The 19446-nt window shown below is 46.6% G+C and overlaps 1 protein-coding gene across 1 annotated transcript; it reads left to right on the top strand.

The window, feature by feature from the left end:
• Nucleotides 1-2205: 2205 nt before the first annotated feature.
• Nucleotides 2206-18076, top strand: CIMIP1 (ciliary microtubule inner protein 1). Its single transcript, XM_082271679.1, has 4 exons — nucleotides 2206-2401; nucleotides 12546-12627; nucleotides 15585-15683; nucleotides 17283-18076. Exons 1-4 carry the CDS (start codon nucleotides 2340-2342, stop codon nucleotides 17436-17438), a joined length of 399 nt encoding a protein of 132 aa, XP_082127805.1. The 5' UTR covers nucleotides 2206-2339; the 3' UTR covers nucleotides 17439-18076.
• The last annotated feature ends 1370 nt before the right edge of the window (nucleotides 18077-19446 follow it).

The raw sequence follows: 19446 nt of genomic DNA, 5'->3' as shown, positions 1-19446 counted from the left end.
CAGGAGACAGTGAGAGACTGGGGACATGCCGCAGAAGACAGTGAGAGACTGGGGACATGCCGCAGGAGACAGTGAGAGACTGGGGACATGCCGCAGGAGACCGTGAGAGACTGGGGACATGACGCAGGAGACCGTGAGAGACTGGGGACATGCCGCAGGAGACAGTGAGAGACTGGGGACATGCCGCAGGAGACAGTGAGAGACTGGGGACATGCCGCAGGAGACAGTGAGAGACTGGGGACATTCCGCAGAAGACAGTGGAAGACTGGGGACATGCCGTAGGAGACAGTGAGAGACTGGGGACATGCCGCAGGAGACAGTGAGAGACTGGGGACGCCGCAGGAGACGGTGAGAGACTGGGGACATGCCGCAGGAGACAGTGAGAGACTGGGGACATGCCGCAGGAGACAGTGAGAGACTGGGGACATGCCGCAGGAGACAGTGAGAGACTGGGGACATGCTGCAGGAGATGGTGGGAGACTGGGGACATGCCGCAGGAGATGGTGGGAGACTGGGGACATGTCGCAGGAGATGGTGAGAGACTGGGGATATGCCGCAGGAGACGCTAAGAGACTGGGGACATATCACAGAAGACAGTGAGAGACTGGGGACATGCCGCAGGAGACAGTGAGAGACTGGGGACATGCCGCAGAAGACAGTGACAGACTGGGGACATGCCGCAGGAGACAGTGAGAGACTGGGGACATGCCGCAGGAGACCGTGAGAGACTGGGGACATGACGCAGGAGACCGTGAGAGACTGGGGACATGCCGCAGGAGACAGTGAGAGACTGGGGACATGCCGCAGGAGACAGTGAGAGACTGGGGACATGCCGCAGGAGACAGTGAGAGACTGGGGACATTCCGCAGAAGACAGTGGAAGACTGGGGACATGCCGTAGGAGACAGTGAGAGACTGGGGACATGCCGCAGGAGACAGTGAGAGACTGGGGACGCCGCAGGAGACGGTGAGAGACTGGGGACATGCCGCAGGAGACAGTGAGAGACTGGGGACATGCCGCAGGAGACAGTGAGAGACTGGGGACATGCCGCAGGAGACAGTGAGAGACTGGGGACATGCTGCAGGAGATGGTGGGAGACTGGGGACATGCCGCAGGAGATGGTGGGAGACTGGGGACATGTCGCAGGAGATGGTGAGAGACTGGGGATATGCCGCAGGAGACGCTAAGAGACTGGGGACATATCACAGAAGACAGTGAGAGACTGGGGACATGCCGCAGGAGACAGTGAGAGACTGGGGACATGCCGCAGAAGACAGTGAGAGACTGGTGACATGCCGCAGAAGACAGTGACAGACTGGGGACATGCCGCAGGAGACAGTGAGAGACTGGGGACATGCCGCAGGAGACAGTGAGAGACTGGGGACATGCCGCAGGAGACAGTGAGAGACTGGGGACATGCTGCAGGAGATGGTGGGAGACTGGGGACATGCCGCAGGAGATGGTGGGAGACTGGGGACATGTCGCAGGAGATGGTGAGAGACTGGGGATATGCCGCAGGAGACGCTAAGAGACTGGGGACATATCACAGAAGACAGTGAGAGACTGGGGACATGCCGCAGGAGACAGTGAGAGACTGGGGACATGCCGCAGAAGACAGTGAGAGACTGGTGACATGCCGCAGAAGACAGTGACAGACTGGGGACATGCCGCAGGAGACAGTGAGAGACTGGGGACATGCCGCAGGAGACAGTGAGAGACTGGGGATATGCCGCAGGAGACAGTGAGAGACTGGGGACATGCCGCAGGAGACGGTGAAGAAACCAACCAAACCTGTAACCTCTCCCCAGTCTCTCACTTTCTCCTGCGGGATGTTCCTATTCTGCAAACAAACCTGTAGCATATCCACAGTCTCTGGCCATCATCTCCTGTGTAATGTCTGCAGTCTCTTGTAGTATTACATATACTGTATATTCTATGTGTGGCTCTTTCGTGGTGTCAGGGGCCACATGATAAGCCATGATAAGCCCCTTTTACCCATAGGTTGACAACCATGACTCTAATTCAGTCCATTATAGAAGTGCAGGGAGGACATAGTTCCTTTTTTATGGTTTCTTTGGTTTTAGGGACCAAACTTCCCAGCACACCCATCTGACAATGATGTCTGGCTGGCCTTGCTGGGACTTGTAGTTCTCCTGAGGCTGCAGAGCTGCCCTGACAGGCTGTGGAAGCGGATGATGATGTGGTAATGAATGTCTATATTGTGTATTGTAATGAGAGGAAGGAAGGCCTGAGGCCTCCTCGGTAACCATGTGGTGGCTGGTTGTCAGGCAACATGTACACAACCTCAGTTCTCTGTACAGAGCGCAGCGTGGAGAGCCATGGCAGCCGCCCCTCAATGCCAGGCAAAGGACGCCAACTTTGTAGCGCAGGACATGATCTGGTAAACCCCTCTGAACATTATCCTGTGGCTGGCAGGCCCGAGGGGGTTGGCGGGGTCACTAAGGCCACGACCTGAGGCTGCGACATTAGGATGGGGGTTATTTTATCCGTATCGGGATCTTATCACATTTCTGCCTTCTGTACACACGCAATGTACTACATGTACCAGCGATGTCTGCATTGCTTCTGGGCTTAAAGGGAATGTTCTAGATAAATTTATAGTCTAAGCCTAGGAGGAAAATTTAAAGACCCCGATAAATCATCGAAGGCGCAGATTAAGAAATTGCAATGTAATAAGTACGTGCGAAATGGTCACCAAAAAAGTTGTAAATTGTGACCAATGATCTATTATGTCATAGAGACCATCAGGGCAGGGACGGGGGGGGGCAGGAGGGACAGGCGCCTTCAGCGCAGCGCAGTGCCTTTATGCAGCGTTGGGGCGTACACCCATCTTTGCTGTGCATTAGTAGCGGGGGAGGGGGTGCAGTTTTGCCTGTCCCGACACGCATAGTTGGTAAGAAGTTCTGCACCACCTATTACTTACTGCACTGTGTGCTGGCATGCATATGGGATGTGTATACAGATTAGGTGTATGACATGTGTATACAGATCAGGTGTATGATGTGTATATAGATCAGGTGTATGAGGTGTATATAGATCAGGTGTATGATGTGTATACAGATCAGGTGTATGATGTGTATACAGATCAGGTGTATGATGTGTATACAGATGAGGTGTATGATGTGTATACAGATGAGGTGTATGATGTGTATATAGATGAGGTGTATGATGTGTATATATATCAGGTGTATGATGTGTATACAGATCAGGTGTATGATGTGTATACAGATGAGGTGTATGATGTGTATATAGATCAGGTGTATGATGTGTATACAGATCAGGTGTATGAGGTGTATACAGATCAGGTGTATGAGGTGTATACAGATCAGGTGTATGAGGTGTATATAGATCAGGTGTATGATGTGTATACAGATCAGGTGTATGAGGTGTATACAAATCAGGTGTATGAGGTGTATATAGATCAGGTGTATGGTGTGTGTATAGATCAGGTGTATGAGGTGTATATAGATCAGGTGTATGATGTGTATACAGATCAGGTGTATGAGGTGTATACAGATCAGGTGTATGATGTGTATACAGATCAGGTGTATGATGTGTATACAGATGAGGTGTATGATGTGTATATACTGTAGATCAGGTGTATGATGTGTGTATATATCAGGTGTATGAGGTGTGTATATAGATCAGGTGTATGATGTGTATATAGATCAGGTGTATGATGTGTATATAGATCAGGTGTATGAGGTGTATATAGATCAGGTGTATGATGTGTATATAGATAAGGTGTATGATGTGTATACAGATGAGGTGTATGATGTGTATACAGATGAGGTGTATGATGTGTATATAGATGAGGTGTATGATGTGTATATATATCAGGTGTATGATGTGTATACAGATCAGGTGTATGATGGGTATACAGATCAGGTGTATGATGTGTATACAGATGAGGTGTATGATGTGTATATAGATGAGGTGTATGATGTGTATACAGATCAGGTGTATGAGGTGTATACAGATCAGGTGTATGAGGTGTATACAGATCAGGTGTATGAGGTGTATATAGATCAGGTGTATGATGTGTATACAGATCAGGTGTATGAGGTGTATACAGATCAGGTGTATGGTGTGTGTATAGATCAGGTGTATGATGTGTATACAGATCAGGTGTATGAGGTGTATACAGATCAGGTGTATGAGGTGTATACAGATCAGGTGTATGAGGTGTATATAGATCAGGTGTATGAGGTGTATACAGATCAGGTGTATGAGGTGTATATAGACTAGGTGTATGAGGTGTATACAGATCAGGTGTATGATGTGTATATATGTCAGGTGTATGGTGTGTATATAGATCAGGTGTATGGTGTGTGTGTATAGATCAGGTGTATGATGTGTATACAGATCAGGTGTATGAGGTGTATACAGATCAGGTGTATGAGGTGTGTATAGATCAGGTGTATGATGTGTATACAGATCAGGTATATGATGTGTATATAGATCAGGTGTATGATATGTGTATACAGATGAGGTGTATGATGTGTATACAGATGAGGTGTATGATGTGTATACAGATGAGGTGTATGATGTGTATAGAACTCAGGTGTATGGTGTGTATATAGATCAAGTGTATGATATGTGTATATAGATCAGGTGTAGGAGGTGTATATAGATCAGGTGTATGAGGTGTATACAGATCAGGTGTATGAGGTGTATATCGATCAGGTGTATGACATGTGTATATAGATCAGGTGTATGATGTGTATATAGATCAGGTGTATGATGTGTATATAGATCAGGTGTATGATTTGTGTATAGATCAGGTGTATGATATGTGTATATAGATCAGGTGTATGATGTGTATATAGATGAGGTGTATGATGTGTATATAGATCAGGTGTATGATGTGTATATATATCAGGTGTATGAGGAGTATATAGATCAGGTGTATGATGTGTATATAGATCAAGTGTATGAGGTGTATATAGATCAGGTGTATGATGTGGATATATATCAGGTGTATGAGGAGTATATAGATCAGGTGTATGAGGTGTATATAGATCAGGTGTATGAGGTGTATATAGATCAGGTGTATGATGTGTATATAGATCAGGTGTATGATGTGTGTATAGATCAGGTGTATGAGGTGTATATAGATCAGGTGTATGATGTGTATATAGATCAGGTGTATGATGTGTATACAGATCAAGTGTATGATGTGTATATAGATCAGGTGTATGATGTGTGATGGGAATCACTTTGGTTGGGGGGACGTGGAACCCAGCTTACCTTAGAGAGATTGGGAAATCCCTGTCTCAGGTCCTTAGGCCCCTCTTATGTGTAAATCACCCTGTGTCTATTATGGGCACAAGGTGACCAAGAAAATGATGGACTTAATGGACACTGAGAATATGGTTTGGAATACTCAAATGGGAGAGTAATATTTATCAACTATCTATCTCATGAAATATGAAGATTTAATTCCACTTTACACTGTGAGACCTATAGCCTGTTGCCATGAAGTCTGTGACTCCTAAATAATCAAAGCATTGCTTAGATGTGTATTCCATGTACTTCAATGTAGGAGACAGACAGGCTGCTACTGGGGTCTCTTGCTATTGTCTGTATAATAAGGTGTTCTGTTTTTATACTTAGGATAATGTGTAATTTTGTATTTTGTTTTAGCTTTGTTGCTAGGCAGTCTTGTCATCCCAGTCTGGTTTAAGTGCGCTGAGTTAATTAGCAGGTTAATGATAACCTTGTCTAGATGGGATTAGCCATGAGTCAGCTGTACCTCATTATCTAACCATTGTGTGATGTTTTGGGTAAATATTCATGTAGTGACTGACATACATCTCAAGTGTATAAAAGTCTGTTTTTTGTTCAATAAAGGAGTTAGTTGTTTTCAGATAAATACAAGCTAAGTTGTCGGCTAGTTTTGTATGGGGGCAGCTGGAATAGCTATTTATGTTCATACTGGAGGAAGCCGTATACTGACGGAAGCCCACAAGTACAGTGTGAGTTGCGGTTCCATTACAGATAAGTATATATGTCAGGTGTATGAGGTATATATAGGTCAGGTGTATGAGGTGTATATAGATCAGGTGTATGAGGCAGTGCTGTATTTTGGCCTAGGCCAACAAGGCCCAGGCCTAGGGCGGCAGATTGCAGGGGGGCAGCAAAAAAGCCACCCCCCTCCACCTGAGACTCTATTGGCCACTGGTTGCTAGAGCCGCCTCTCTCACTCACCCCCCTCTCTCTCACTCACCCCCTCTCTCTCTCACACTCACCCCCTTCTCTCTCTCTCTCCCCCTCTCTCTCACTCACCCCCTTCTTTCTCTTCCCCCTCTCCCTCACCCCCTCTCTATTTTTCTATCATCCCCCTCTCTCTCTTTCTCTCATCCCCCCTCTCTCTCATCCCCCTCTCTCTCTCATCCCCCCTCTCACCCCCCCCCCTCTCTCTCATTCCCTCTCTCTCTCAACCCCCCTCTCTCTCTCTCTCTCTCTCTCACCCCCCCCCTCTGTCTCTCCCTCTCTCACCCCCCCCCTCTCTCTCATCCACCCTCTCTCTCTCTCTCATCCCCCCACTCCCTCATCCCTTCTCTCTCTCTCAACCCCCCCTCTTTCTCTCCCTCCCTCACCCACCCCCCCTCTCTCTCCCTCACCCAGCCCCCTCTCTCTCTCCCACCCCCTCTCGTGAGCTCTCAGGGGTTCATGCTGGGACTTGTAGTCCTTCAATTTTGGAGGGAGTCACAAAAGGAGTGGGGAAAATTTACATCGGAGGGGGGGGGGGGCGCCCAATTTTAGTCTTGCCTAGGGCAGCACAAAACCAAAATACACCACTGGTATGAGGTGTTTATAGATCAGGTGTATGAGGTGTATATGGATCAGGTGTATGAGGTGTATATAGATCAAGTGTATGAGGTGTATATAGATCAGGTGTGTGAGGTGTATGACATGTGTATATAGATCAGGTGTAGGAGGTGTATATAGAGATGTCCCGGGGAGTGGTGTGTGTACTGGGTGCAGAGATCTGTTTGCACAGTACAGGTCAGACATGTGTACTTACAGCAGGCTGTGTGTGCGCAGTACAGGAGGATGATATATGTACATGTTCTGTGTGTGCGCAGTACAGGAGGATGATACATGTACATGTTCTGTGTGTGCGCAGTACAGGAGGATGATATATGTACATGTTCTGTGTGTGCGCAGTACAGGAGGATGATACATGTACATGTTCTGTGTGTGCGCAGTACAGGAGGATGATATATGTACATGTTCTGTGTGTGTGCAGTACAGGAGGATGATATATGTACATGTTCTGTGTGTGCGCAGTACAGGAGGATGATATATGTACATGTTCTGTGTGTGCGCAGTACAGGAGGATGATACATGTACATGTTCTGTGTGTGCGCAGTACAGGAGGATGATATATGTACATGTTCTGTGTGTGCGCAGTACAGGAGGATGATATATGTACATGTTCTGTGTGTGTGTGCAGTACAGGAGGATGATATATGTACATGTTCTGTGTGTGCGCAGTACAGGAGGATAATCTATGTACATGTTCTGTGTGTGCGCAGTACAGGAGGATGATCTATGTACATGTTCTGTGTGTGCGGTGTACAGGAGAATGATATATGTACATGTTCTGTGTGTGCGCAGTACAGGGGGATGATCCATGTACATGTTCTGTGTGTGCGCAGTGCAGGGGATGATCCATGTACATGTTCTGTGTGTGCGCAGTACAGGGGGATGATCCATGTACATGTTCTATGTGTGCGCAGTACAGGAGGATGATATATGTACATGTTCTGTGTGTGCACAGTACAGAAGGATGATATATGTACATGTTCTGTGTGTGCGCAGTACAGGAGGATGATATATGTACATGTTCTGTGTGTGCGCAGTACAGGAGGAATATATATTTACATGTTCTGTGTGTGAACAGTACAGGAGGATGATATATGTACATGTTCTGTGTGTGCGCAGTACAGGAGGATGATATATGTACATGTTCTGTGTGTGCGCAGTACAGGAGGAATATATATTTACATGTTCTGTGTGTGAACAGTACAGGAGGATGATATATGTACATGTTCTGTGTGTGCGCAGTACAGGAGGATGATATATGTACATGTTCTGTGTGTGTGCAGTACAGGAGGATGATATATGTACATGTTCTGTGTGTGCGCAGAACAGGAGGATGATATATGTACATGTTCTGTGTGTGCGCAGTACAGGGGGATGATCCATGTACATGTTCTGTGTGTGCGCAGTACAGGAGGATGATATATGTACATGTTCTGTGTGTGCGCAGTACAGGAGGATGATCTATGTACATGTTCTGTGTGTGCGCAGTACAGGAGGATGATCTATGTACATGTTCTGTGTGTGTGCAGTACAGGAGGATTATATATGTACATGTTCTGTGTGTGCGCAGTACAGGAGGATGATATATGTACATGTTCTGTGTGTGCGCAGTACAGGAGGATGATCTATGTACATGTTCTGTGTGTGCGCAGTACAGGAGGATTATATATGCACATCCTGTATATGTTCTGTGTATTTTTGAGGGAACAGGACAGGTCCTCTATCCTGGTAATGTGTATGGGGCAGTCTGGCTGGGTATGACAGGCGATGAGACTAGTGACAGAATGTGAAAGGGGCCTTATGTATGCACAACCCATGTATGGAGCGTGTACAGACAGCTGACAGTATACATGGCTGGGGTGTTGGCTATACATGATACAGTGAGTACTAAACGTAGGCCTGTGTTGGAGGTGAAATCAACACCCCTGGCAGTGTGATTTCCCTCTATACATTATTCAGGGGACAAGGGTGTCAGTGGCGGAGGTCAGCAGGGTGGAAGTGATTGTCAAGGTTTGGGTTTCCCTTTCGCGCCGGGAGTCAGCGCGGTGAAATCTGTTGCAGGTCATGTAAGCTAAGCGTGGCTGAAGAGGGCTCAAAAACGACAAGTTTAAAAAGACTTTAATACTAAAAGCCACATTTTTATTTCATGTTGGGTTCAGTAGAAAAACGTGTCTGCCTCATCTAGCCATCTGTAGCCAACTGGGGAGACTTTACATCACTTCCTGTCCTGTAGACACAACAGGAAGTAAGAAGAAATGTCCCCAAAGTACGCAAAATCCCCTCTAAGACTAGGTAGGCAATTGTGTGATGTAGGAACAAACACATAACCGCGCATGTTCCCATAAAGCACGCATCCCTTTTGCAGGCGCACAGCTTTGACATTCAAGGTTTTTGGGTGCGACGCCGCTATGTACTTTTCTTGTGTGATTTTCACACGTAGGGCAGCCCATTGAAACGGTGCGTAAGGTTCCACCTTATTCTACCGAATCGGGTGTCCTCATTAGAATAATTCCCTCGTCTTCCTGTTCTGAGGAGACTTACATTTTTAGATTTTTTTCTCACTTTAAGTTCTGGGGACAATGCTCACCAGGACAAATAAAGAGGGTGACCAGAAAAAAAACATCCATAACAGGAAGGAGCGCCAGACCGAAAGATAAAAGAGCCCAAAATTCATTTATTGGTATTGTACTAAAAAAAAACATCCAACGCCTTTCGGGGGTGAAAGGAACTCCCCCTTCATCGGGGGTACAATAAAACATAGGAGTCCAGATATTATCAGTCACAATTATATTTACTGTGACTTAAAATACCACGCTTGGAACACCTCTCAAAGCCAGAGACTGAGCTCCCCCGATCCTCAGGGGCGGGGTGCAGGCTGTTAAAAAGCCCTCTAGAGGCAGTGCATGCATGCAAAAGGAACCACCCCCCCCCCGCCCCTTCATCAGGGCATCATCAGGGCAACAACAAAATATGATGTATAATATGATATAAATATATTTGTACGAAAACAAGAAACAACCGCTCTTCCCCCTAGTGGCTGTAGTATAGACATCGAGACAACCTATGAGTCTCTGCCACACCCCCTCACTGACACGTTTCGTCCCGAACCTTGGGGCTTAACGTCTACTACAGCGGCTGTCTGGGAGAGTGTCACTTTCTTGTTTTCTTGCAAATATATTTACATTATATTGTATTTTGTTGTAGCCCTGGTAAAGGGGAAGTTCCTTTCACCCTCGAAACGCATCCAATTAAAGCGGAGTTCCGGCCTCAAAAAATTATTTTTTCAATAGAAATACCCCCGGTACAGTCAGGGCTAATGCATTTCAGCAATGATAGCCTTTGAACTGTCCCCGGGTTCACTTACCTTTTAGAAGAAATACTTACCTTGAAAACATCTTGTCCAGCGCTGCCATCTCAGGTGTGGGCAGCTGAAGCTGGAGCGTCCTCTTCGGAGTCCTCTTTGGTGACGTCGGAGTCCAAGAATGCACTGCACCGGCCCCGCTCATCACTTCCGGTGCAGGCGCGGAATCCCTGCACAGCTTCTGGGCATGCCCAGAAGCTGTTTAGCAGAGAATGCCGCGCCTGCACCGGAAGTGACGAGCGGGGCCGGTGCAGGCGCATTGATTCCTGGGAGTGATGACGTTCGGCTCCCAGGAGTCAACGCAAGCAGGAAGTCAAGGCGCAGGCCACAGAGAGAGGAAGTGGAAGCAAGGTAAGTATATTTTCTTCAAAAACAAGGTAAGTAAAGCAAAAAAAAAGAAAATGGTGATTATCCAATTCTTTTTTAGGTTACTTAGAGCAAGCGGATGTCAAATTTAAGTTTTGTGGCTGGAACTCCACTTTAAGGACCAGGCCTGTTCTGGCTCTTTTTGTTTACAAGTAAATATCAGAATTTTTTTGCTAGAAAATGATTTATAACCTCCAAACATTATATATATATATATATATATTTTTTTTATAGCAGAGACCCTAGAGAATAAAATGGCGACCGTTGCAATTTTTTACGTCATGCGGTATTTTCAAATGCAATTTTTTGGGGGAAAAATACACTATAATGAATTTAAATGTATACACATAATATAATACATTTTTTTTTGGTAAAGATTTGGGCCCCTTTCACACAAACGATCCGATCAGATCCACCTGTCAGTTTTTTAGGCGGACCTGATCGGATGCTCCATGCATCCCTATGGGGCAGCGGATGTCAGCGGTGACATCTCCACTGACACCCGCTGCTATCCGCATCCGATCCGGTCCGTGAAATCCGGACGGATGGAAACCCTATTTTCCATCCGTCCAGAGGATCGGATCAAGTGGAATTGGATGAGAGCAGATAGGCGGTCTCAAACTATGCAAACTGTGGCCCTCCAGCTGTTGCAAAACTACAAGTCCCATCATGCCTCTGCCTCTGGGTGTCATGCTTGTGACTGTCAGAGTCTTGCTATGCTTCATGGGACTTGTAGTTCTGCAACATCTGGAGGGCCACAGTTTGCATATACCTGCACTGGAGAGTATCCTTGTCTGTTGTGAGCAGCCTAACCTGAGCCAGCGAGCTCTTTACCACTTCCTGCCCGGTGTATAGTAAAATGACGGCAGAGCGGTGCGGCTCTTGTTCTGGTACGGCATCGTTTGCTAGTGCCCAGTTTAGCTGCGTTCGCGCTGTCAAGCCATGTTTCTGGGACACGGCGCGACCCCCATCTCAGCAAGGAGCCCAAGCTGAGGTTGTCATTTCACCATTGAACACTTGGATGTGCGGCACCGGGGATCTCTTCCTTTCTCTCGGCAAAGAGCTGCAGCTCTTTACCCATGTGATCGGCACAGTCCAATAACAAGGAAGTGCCATTTATCGGCTCCCCTCGCCTCACACTGACAGAGTGAGGAGAGGAGAGCCAATCAGAGGCATCTCCTCACAGGGAATACGTGTAAAGGTAATCAGGGCAATGATCATCAGATAATGCATCCCCAGCAGTGCCCATCAGTGATGGCACTCTGTGCCCATCAGTGACACCAGTCTGTGCCCATCAGTGACACCAGTCTGTGCCCATCAGTGAGGTCCTTTCAGTGCCCATCAGTGCCGAACAGTGCCTGCCCTTTAGTGCCACCTATAGTGCCCATCAGTGCCACCCATCAGTACCACCTATTAGTACCCATCTGTGCTACATATTAGAGCCTCCTCATCAGTGCCACCCCAGCAGTGCCCTTCAGTGCCACCTCATCAATGCAGCCTATTAGTGCAGCCTGTGGTCTTTTTTCGTTTTCTTAATAATAAAAAACAGTGGTGATTAAATACCACCAAAAGAAAGCTCTGTTTGTGTGAAGAAAATGATAAAAAAATTAATTTGGGTACAGCATTGCATGACCGCGCAATTGTCATTCAAATTGTGACAGCGCTGAATGCTGAAAATTGGCCTGGGCAGGAAGAGGGTGAAAGTGCCCGGTATTGAAGTGTTTAAAAGGTTTTTTTTTGCCCTCCCACTACTTGGTATGAACTCACATCAGTTCCAGCGCCTCTTGAAAGCTTTTTTTCCTCATTGAAATAAAGAAGGTGAGTCTCCACAACGGGTACAGACCTGACAGGGGCCCTAACCCCACACCTCTGCACCCAAATCTAAAAAACAAAGTTTTAGATATAAATTGGGCTTTGGAATAGAAATGATTGCATTGCCTAAAGTGTCGGTTTGTCTGTTTAGGAAAGCTCATGTCAAGAAAGAAGAGGAGGCAGCCAAAAATTGGCCGGAGGAGTGGGGATTCCTCACCACACCTTTCACCGAGGTAAGCATCTGCATATACACAGCTTATACTTCTAAAGACCCCAGGAAGAGTCAATCCCCTGGTACAGACCCCTCCCACTTTGCACATCATAGCCCCCCCCTGGGAGTGTCTAATTCCTGTCTGTACTGGCCCAGCTCCTCTGCCCCGCCCATTACCTCCCTACATAACCTTTTATGTAGCTGCAGGGTGGAGAAGTAAATACTATACAGTGTTGCCAGTTTAACAGTCCTGAGGCTGCTGTGGCTGCTGACATCACATCCAAGATGGCGGCACCCTGCAGCAGTTTTCGGGACTTTTTGATGTCTACACAATGGAGGTTTTACAGGTACATAAAAATGGATAAAATATGGTAAAGGCGGATATGACTTAATGGAAAGCTTATTATTTATTATTAGGATTTATGTTGAAGTACACTTCCTGTCCTAGGGTGACAACACTCACAGTATCTAATAAGTAAGATAATGACAAACAAACTCTCCTGCACTCAAAAGTGATGCGATGGCAGTAGATATTGCCTAGGATCTCTATGGCTCCGAGTCAATGCACAGACCTTGCTGCCCTCTAAGGGTCTGGGGACATCCAATGGAAACACTGTAGAAAAAAAACAAAAAGAGGGGGCACCAACCTTGCGCATTACCCAAGTGGTGTTTATTGGTATGAAAAGTAAGGAAAAATAATCACAAACAAGTAAATCCACCTAGAAAGTTCTCCAACATGCTGGACACGGTCCCAGTGACCTAGTCACTTTTTGTCTATTGTGGACTTAGAAATGTTTTTATGATCTACTTGTTTGTTAGTATATTTCCTTACTTTTTATACCAATAAAACACCACTTGGGTAATTTGCAAGGTTGGTGAGCCCTTTTTTCGTTTTTTTCTGCAGTATCTAATAGGGATAGACCGATATGTTTTTTTCAGGGCCGATACCGATAGCGATATTTTGGTCACAATTTATCGGTATCGGCCGATATGGGCTGATATTTTGTACATTTAAAGTTTTGAAAAATAAAGACAATTTTTGACACAAATCTGGTACTGAACATGTTATTTTTTGTTTAATGCTTAATGGCTGGCTTGCTGGCACCCTGTGGTGGGTGGCTGGCTGGCACCCTATGATGGGTGGCTGGCTGGCACCCTGTGGTGGATGGCTGGCTGGCACCTGTTGGTGGATGGCTGTCTGGCACCCTGTGGTGGGTGGATGGCTGGCACAGGGGCTGTGGGTGGCTGGCTGGTACAGGGCCTGTGGGTGGCTGGCTGGCTGGCACAGTGCCTGTGGGTGGCTGGTACAGGGCCTGTGGGTGGCTGGTTGGTAGAGTGCCTGTGGCTGGCTGGTACAGGGCCTGTGGATGTGGGTGGCTGGCTGGCTGCTGTGGGTGGGTGTATGGCTGTGATACACTCCTGCGAGACCAGTCCCGAATCCAGACGAGGCTGTCCAAGGCGAGGGAGGCGGCCTAAGAAGGCAGAATGACGTCACAAAAATATCGGCAATATCGGCCAGTTCCGGGGCTGATACCGATATATCGGGGAAAGTGCATATCGGCCCCCGATATATCGGTCTATCCCTAGTATCTAATAAGCGGCAGTGTTGTCACCCTAGGATAGGAAGTAAGGTAGGACTCCAGAACAGAACAAACAAACGGCCACTGTCCTCACCTATAACTGGCCTTTGCACTGGAAGGGCGAAGCATGTCAAACAAAACCAGAGAAATTCCAAGCTCAACTTACCGACCAGCCTGCAACCAACTGAATTATCTTGTCTGATAGTATGCCTCAAAACAGGGGTTTAGCTTTTCTCTCCAGCCGCCATCATGGGTCGCATGCACGCTCAGGGCAAGGGCTTGTCCCAGTCAGCACTCCCATAAAGGCGCAGTGTCCCCACTTGGTTGAAACGGACATCTGATGAGGTGAAGGAACAGATCTACACCAGATTGGTGTTATCCTGAGGGACTCCCCTAGTGTTGCTAAGGTTCACTTGGTAACAAGCTCCGTAAGATCATGAAATCCAAGGGACTGGTCCCCAACCTGCCCCGGGACCTCTACAACCTGATTTAGAAGGCTGTTCCCAAACATCTGGAGAGCAAGAGGGGGGATAAAGATGCACAATTCCTTCTCATTCTCATTGAAAGCAGAATCCACCGATTGGCTCATTACTACAAGACCAGGAGAGTCCTCCCACCCACCTGGAAGTACGAGTCCTCCACAGCCTCGGCCCTCATCGCATAAATGTCTCTTAAAATGTTAATACTGTAGTTCTCAAATTTAAAAAAAAAAAACAAAAAGGGTTTGGTTTACACTCATTTGCAAATACATGCGTAAGCTACAGAGCCCCCTCAAGGCACCCCTGAATTTTCTGTAGGCCTAACTCAAAATTTGAGAGCCTCCACAGTGGAAGCATATGCATTTTAATGGATGGGCAGAGGGCAGGTGAGCCCGGAGGAAGCTCAGGGGTGCATTGGACAGGATAACGCACTGGACACCCAACATATAACGCAATGGCAGCAAAGGTGTCCAGTACGTCCCCTCACCAATATTTCAACAGAACAAACAAATGGCCACTGCCCTCAACTATAACTAGCCTGGCCTCCAGAACACCTTCCCCTGTCCTTTTCTTAACACTATGGGAGGGGTTGTTCTGTTGTCCATGGGCACGGTTAATGATGGGGATTTGCACTCCAATGCACAATTACAGAATTGTTCCATGCCCCTGCGCTGCAGCGCACCACAACAAAAAAAGGTACCATGCCTTTTGGTGTGCTGCAATAAAAAAAAAAAACAAAGGGCCACGGCCATTTTTTTTAGCTTCAGGGGCTTTGGCAGCCCTCTCTAAATGAGTGGGTTACGTTAACATGGAAAGTACTGCGCATGCAGGAAGACACTGAAATGGATTATACAGTAAAGGTCTGAAGGGTGGGGGGGCAAAGAGAGTGCAATTTAGATGACACTGAACATTTCTTGCAGGTGACAGATGAAGAGAAAGGACAACACCGGAAATTGCGATTGGACATTCCAGAACATCTGCGGGTCCGGCCCACCACCCCGTTGGAAAAGTTTATCAAGGTAAGTGACCAGCTGAGGATATTCAGTTCCATGCGGGAAGTTTGAATTGACATTTTTTTATCATTCTCTCTGAAATGGCCCACAGAAGACGAAAGGGTTCAATGACAGAGAAAGCTAATAGTTCAGCGTATCTTGTAGCAACCTTGTTCCTTCCGCCAAGTGAACCTATCTGGAATATGGGAGCTGCCATTGCTGTCTTGCTTCTGGCACAAGTTCTGGGCTTAGACTTGGTACAAGTACAAAATTGGAGAGATGCAACTTCACTGGCTCCTGGAGCCTACAATACAATAAGAAGATTCCAAAATTGGTACCCTGATGGTTTACCTTTAAATCCCAGAACAAGCGTGTTGGGAAGCAGTGGTCTCTCTGCAGAGGGCCTCCAAGTTCCCTGTTGAATGAGATCCAGAACCGTCCAGAACAGGGGGCATGAGCTCTACAGATTGCAGAGCTGTAAAACAGATTTAGAAGTAAGCAGAGAGACCACTGCTTCTAGCAAACACCACACTCTGTAGCATGCAATCAATGCATCATTTTTGTGAAACACAACATGACCGGCTCTCGGGATGTTTTTCTTGTCTCGCCATATGTCCATGTTGACCCATCGATGTCTGTACCAAAAACCTACGCAAGGCCTAGTTGGCTGGCGATCCACTGTCCCCTCTCTGCAGGAGGTCCACCAAGCCCCATGTTGAATGAGAGCCAGAGCTCTCCAGAGCAGGGGGCATGAGCAATGCAGACTGCAGAGCTGTCAATCTGATTTAAAAGGGGGGGTTAGATCTCTGCAGAGAGACTGCTGCTTCTAGCAAACATCCGGCTCTCAGGACATTTCTCTTGTCTTGCCATTGTCCAGATTGACCCATCGTGGGCCGTATCACAATACACAAGGCCGGGTCGGCTGGCAATCCACCAAGTCCCTTGTTGAATCAGGCCCAGAGCTCTCCAGAGAAGACAGCAAAAACTCTGCTGCTGCAGAGCTGTAAATCTGATTTAGAAAGGGGAAGGGGGGGATGGGTTAGTTATCTGCAGAGAGACCACTGCTTCTAACAAACATCCAGCTCTAAGGACATTTCTCTTATCTCGCCATTGTCCAGGTTGGCCCATCATGGGCTGTATCACATACTACACAAGGCCTGGTTGGCTGGCAATCCACCAAGCCCCTTGTTGAATCAGACACAGAGCTCTCCAGAAAAGACAGCAAAAACTCTGCAGCTGCAGAGCTGTTAATCTGATTTAGAAAGGGGAAGGGGAGGGATGGGTTAGTTCTCTGCAGAGAGACCACTGCTTCTAGCAAACATCCAGCTGTAAGGACATTTCTCTTATCTCGCCATTGTCCAGGTTGACCCATCATGGGCTGTATCACATACTACACAAGGCCTGGTTTGCTGGCAATCCACCAAGCCCCTTGATGAATCCCATCAGAGCAGGGAGCATGAGCTGTGCAGGTTGCAGAGCTGTAAATCAGATTTGGAAAGGGGGGGTAGATCTTTACAGAGAGGCCGCTGCTTTTCACAAACTTGCCACTCAGTAGGATGCTTCATTTTTGTCAAATAATAACGTGACCGGCTCTCAGGATGTTTCTTTTGTCTTGCCAATATCCAGGTTGACCCATCGCCGGCTGTACCGCAAACTACGCAAGGTCTGGTTGGCTGGCGATCCACTGTCCCCTCTCTACAGCTGGAACGTTACGGCAAAACGAAACACCCCAAAGGGGATTTCTGCAAGAGGATGAACTGGCCTGCCGAAGGAATTGCGTAGCATCTCAAGTACAATCCGACCGACACCCAACCTCCACCACGATCCCCAGACAGACAAACTTAATAAAAGTTTTAGAACTACAAATGCAATTTCTACCTATCTTACTTACTCTGAAACAAAAAGAAGATCCGTAAAATGTGAAAAATCTGCATACCGACCGCAAAAACACCGAACCGTAAAACGTGATTTACTCTGCGCGATGCCTGCAGCTTCGTATCCCTCCTATTTACATTATCGCATTAAAGGTTGGTAAAGCCGAGCTGTGATTGAAGTGGAGCTCCAGGCGGAGTGTTTAACACTTCTCTCAGACAAGTCCAAACGTTCGGAAAATGACTATTCCAGGAAATAAAACGGCGGCGCAGGATTCTCGCTAACCCCCCAGACGTCGAGATGTCGTATTAACCTCCTCACTGCTGGACACTGCATGCTACATCATGGGAGTATTTAAAGGATGATGGCAGTTATTACTCTGTCCTGTATTTAGTGAATAAACTTTTTACTTCTGAAGGACCCTTGAAATAATTTTGGGGTCTCTGGGAGCTCCTGCTAAAAACGATTATTCGATCTACAGTTGAAAGTATAATTAGCGTAATAATTTTCTTGTAGAAGGTTTAAAATAAAAGAATATTGGAAGCTTAGGAGTGTATTTATAAAAAAAAGAAAAAATGATTATGCTTTGAAACTGCATGTACATTTGTTCTTTGCAGCAAAATTGAATGTTATGCCCCATACACACGTGCAGATTATCTGCAGACTTTTGTCTGCAGACTTACCTTTTCTATGTAGTGCAAGGTCCTGCCGGATTGCATACAAATTGAAAGTGTTTAGGGTCGACCTCATATTATATGGTTTTGGTAAGTCTGCAGACAAAAGTCTGCAGATAATCTGCACGTGTGTATGGGGCATTACTGGGCTTCTTTCACTCCAGGTCAAATGTTCTTCATTCACACAGAACCTGCACACAATAACGTATAAACAGTGAAGGTGATGCTATTCAACCCACCGCAACGGACCTGTGGGGTTGATTTACTAAAACTGGAGAGTGCAAAATCTGGTGCAGCTGTTCAAAGAAATCAATCAGCTTCCAGGTTTTAATTGTCAAAGCTTAATTGAACAAGCTGAAGTTAGAAGCTGATTGGTTACCATGCACAGCTGCACCAAATTTTGCACACTATTTTGCTAGAAAATTACTCAGAACCTCCAAACATTATATATGTTTTTTTTTTTTAGCAGAGACCCTAGAGAATAAAATGGCGGTAGTTGCAATTTTTTATATCACTTGGTATTTGCACATTGCTTTTCAAACGCAATTTTTTGGGAAAAAATACACTTTATTGAATTTAAAACACAATATACAGGTATAACCCAATTTTATAGTAAAATATTAAAGATAAAAAATACTACAGACCTTAAAAATCTCCATAGGCGACACTTTAACTACTTACCGCCCGCTCACCGTCATATGACGGCGCCCCAGAACGGCCTCTCCCGTGCGCCAACAGTGTGGCGATCGTGGCCACACCATGTTGCTAGGACACGGCGCGACCCCGATCTTGGTAAACAGCCAATGACGTGGCTCTTTACCCATGTGATCGGCTGTGTCCAATCACAACCGACCACATGTAAATGAGGAAGTCCCGTATATCGGCTCTCCTCGGCTCACACTGTCAAAGTGTGTGGTGAGGAGAGCCGATCAGCGGCTTCTACTCAAAGGGAAGTGCAGGACTGGTAATCAGGGCACTGATCATCAGTGCCCTGATTACAGAAAAGTTAAAAAACAGTGCCCACCATTAGTGCCCATAGTGCTGCCAGTCAGTGCCTGCTCATCTGTGCCGCCCATCAATGTTCATCAGTGTAATTCTATACCTCTATACGTTATAGAAAGGGCGCAAAATAGTCTAGCACCGACTGTCTATATCCCCTGTGATATTTTTTGCCCCCTTATTTAACTGCTGGACAAAGCTAACAGTTTCCAACATTTAAAAAAACATTTTAGGGACACTTTTTT

Source organism: Pelophylax lessonae (assembly GCF_965119305.1).
Source record: "Pelophylax lessonae genome assembly, chromosome: 11".
Classification (NCBI taxonomy): Eukaryota; Metazoa; Chordata; class Amphibia; order Anura; family Ranidae; genus Pelophylax; species Pelophylax lessonae.
Note: the sequence above shows the minus strand (reverse complement) of the source record. Positions and strands in the feature narration are given on the sequence as shown.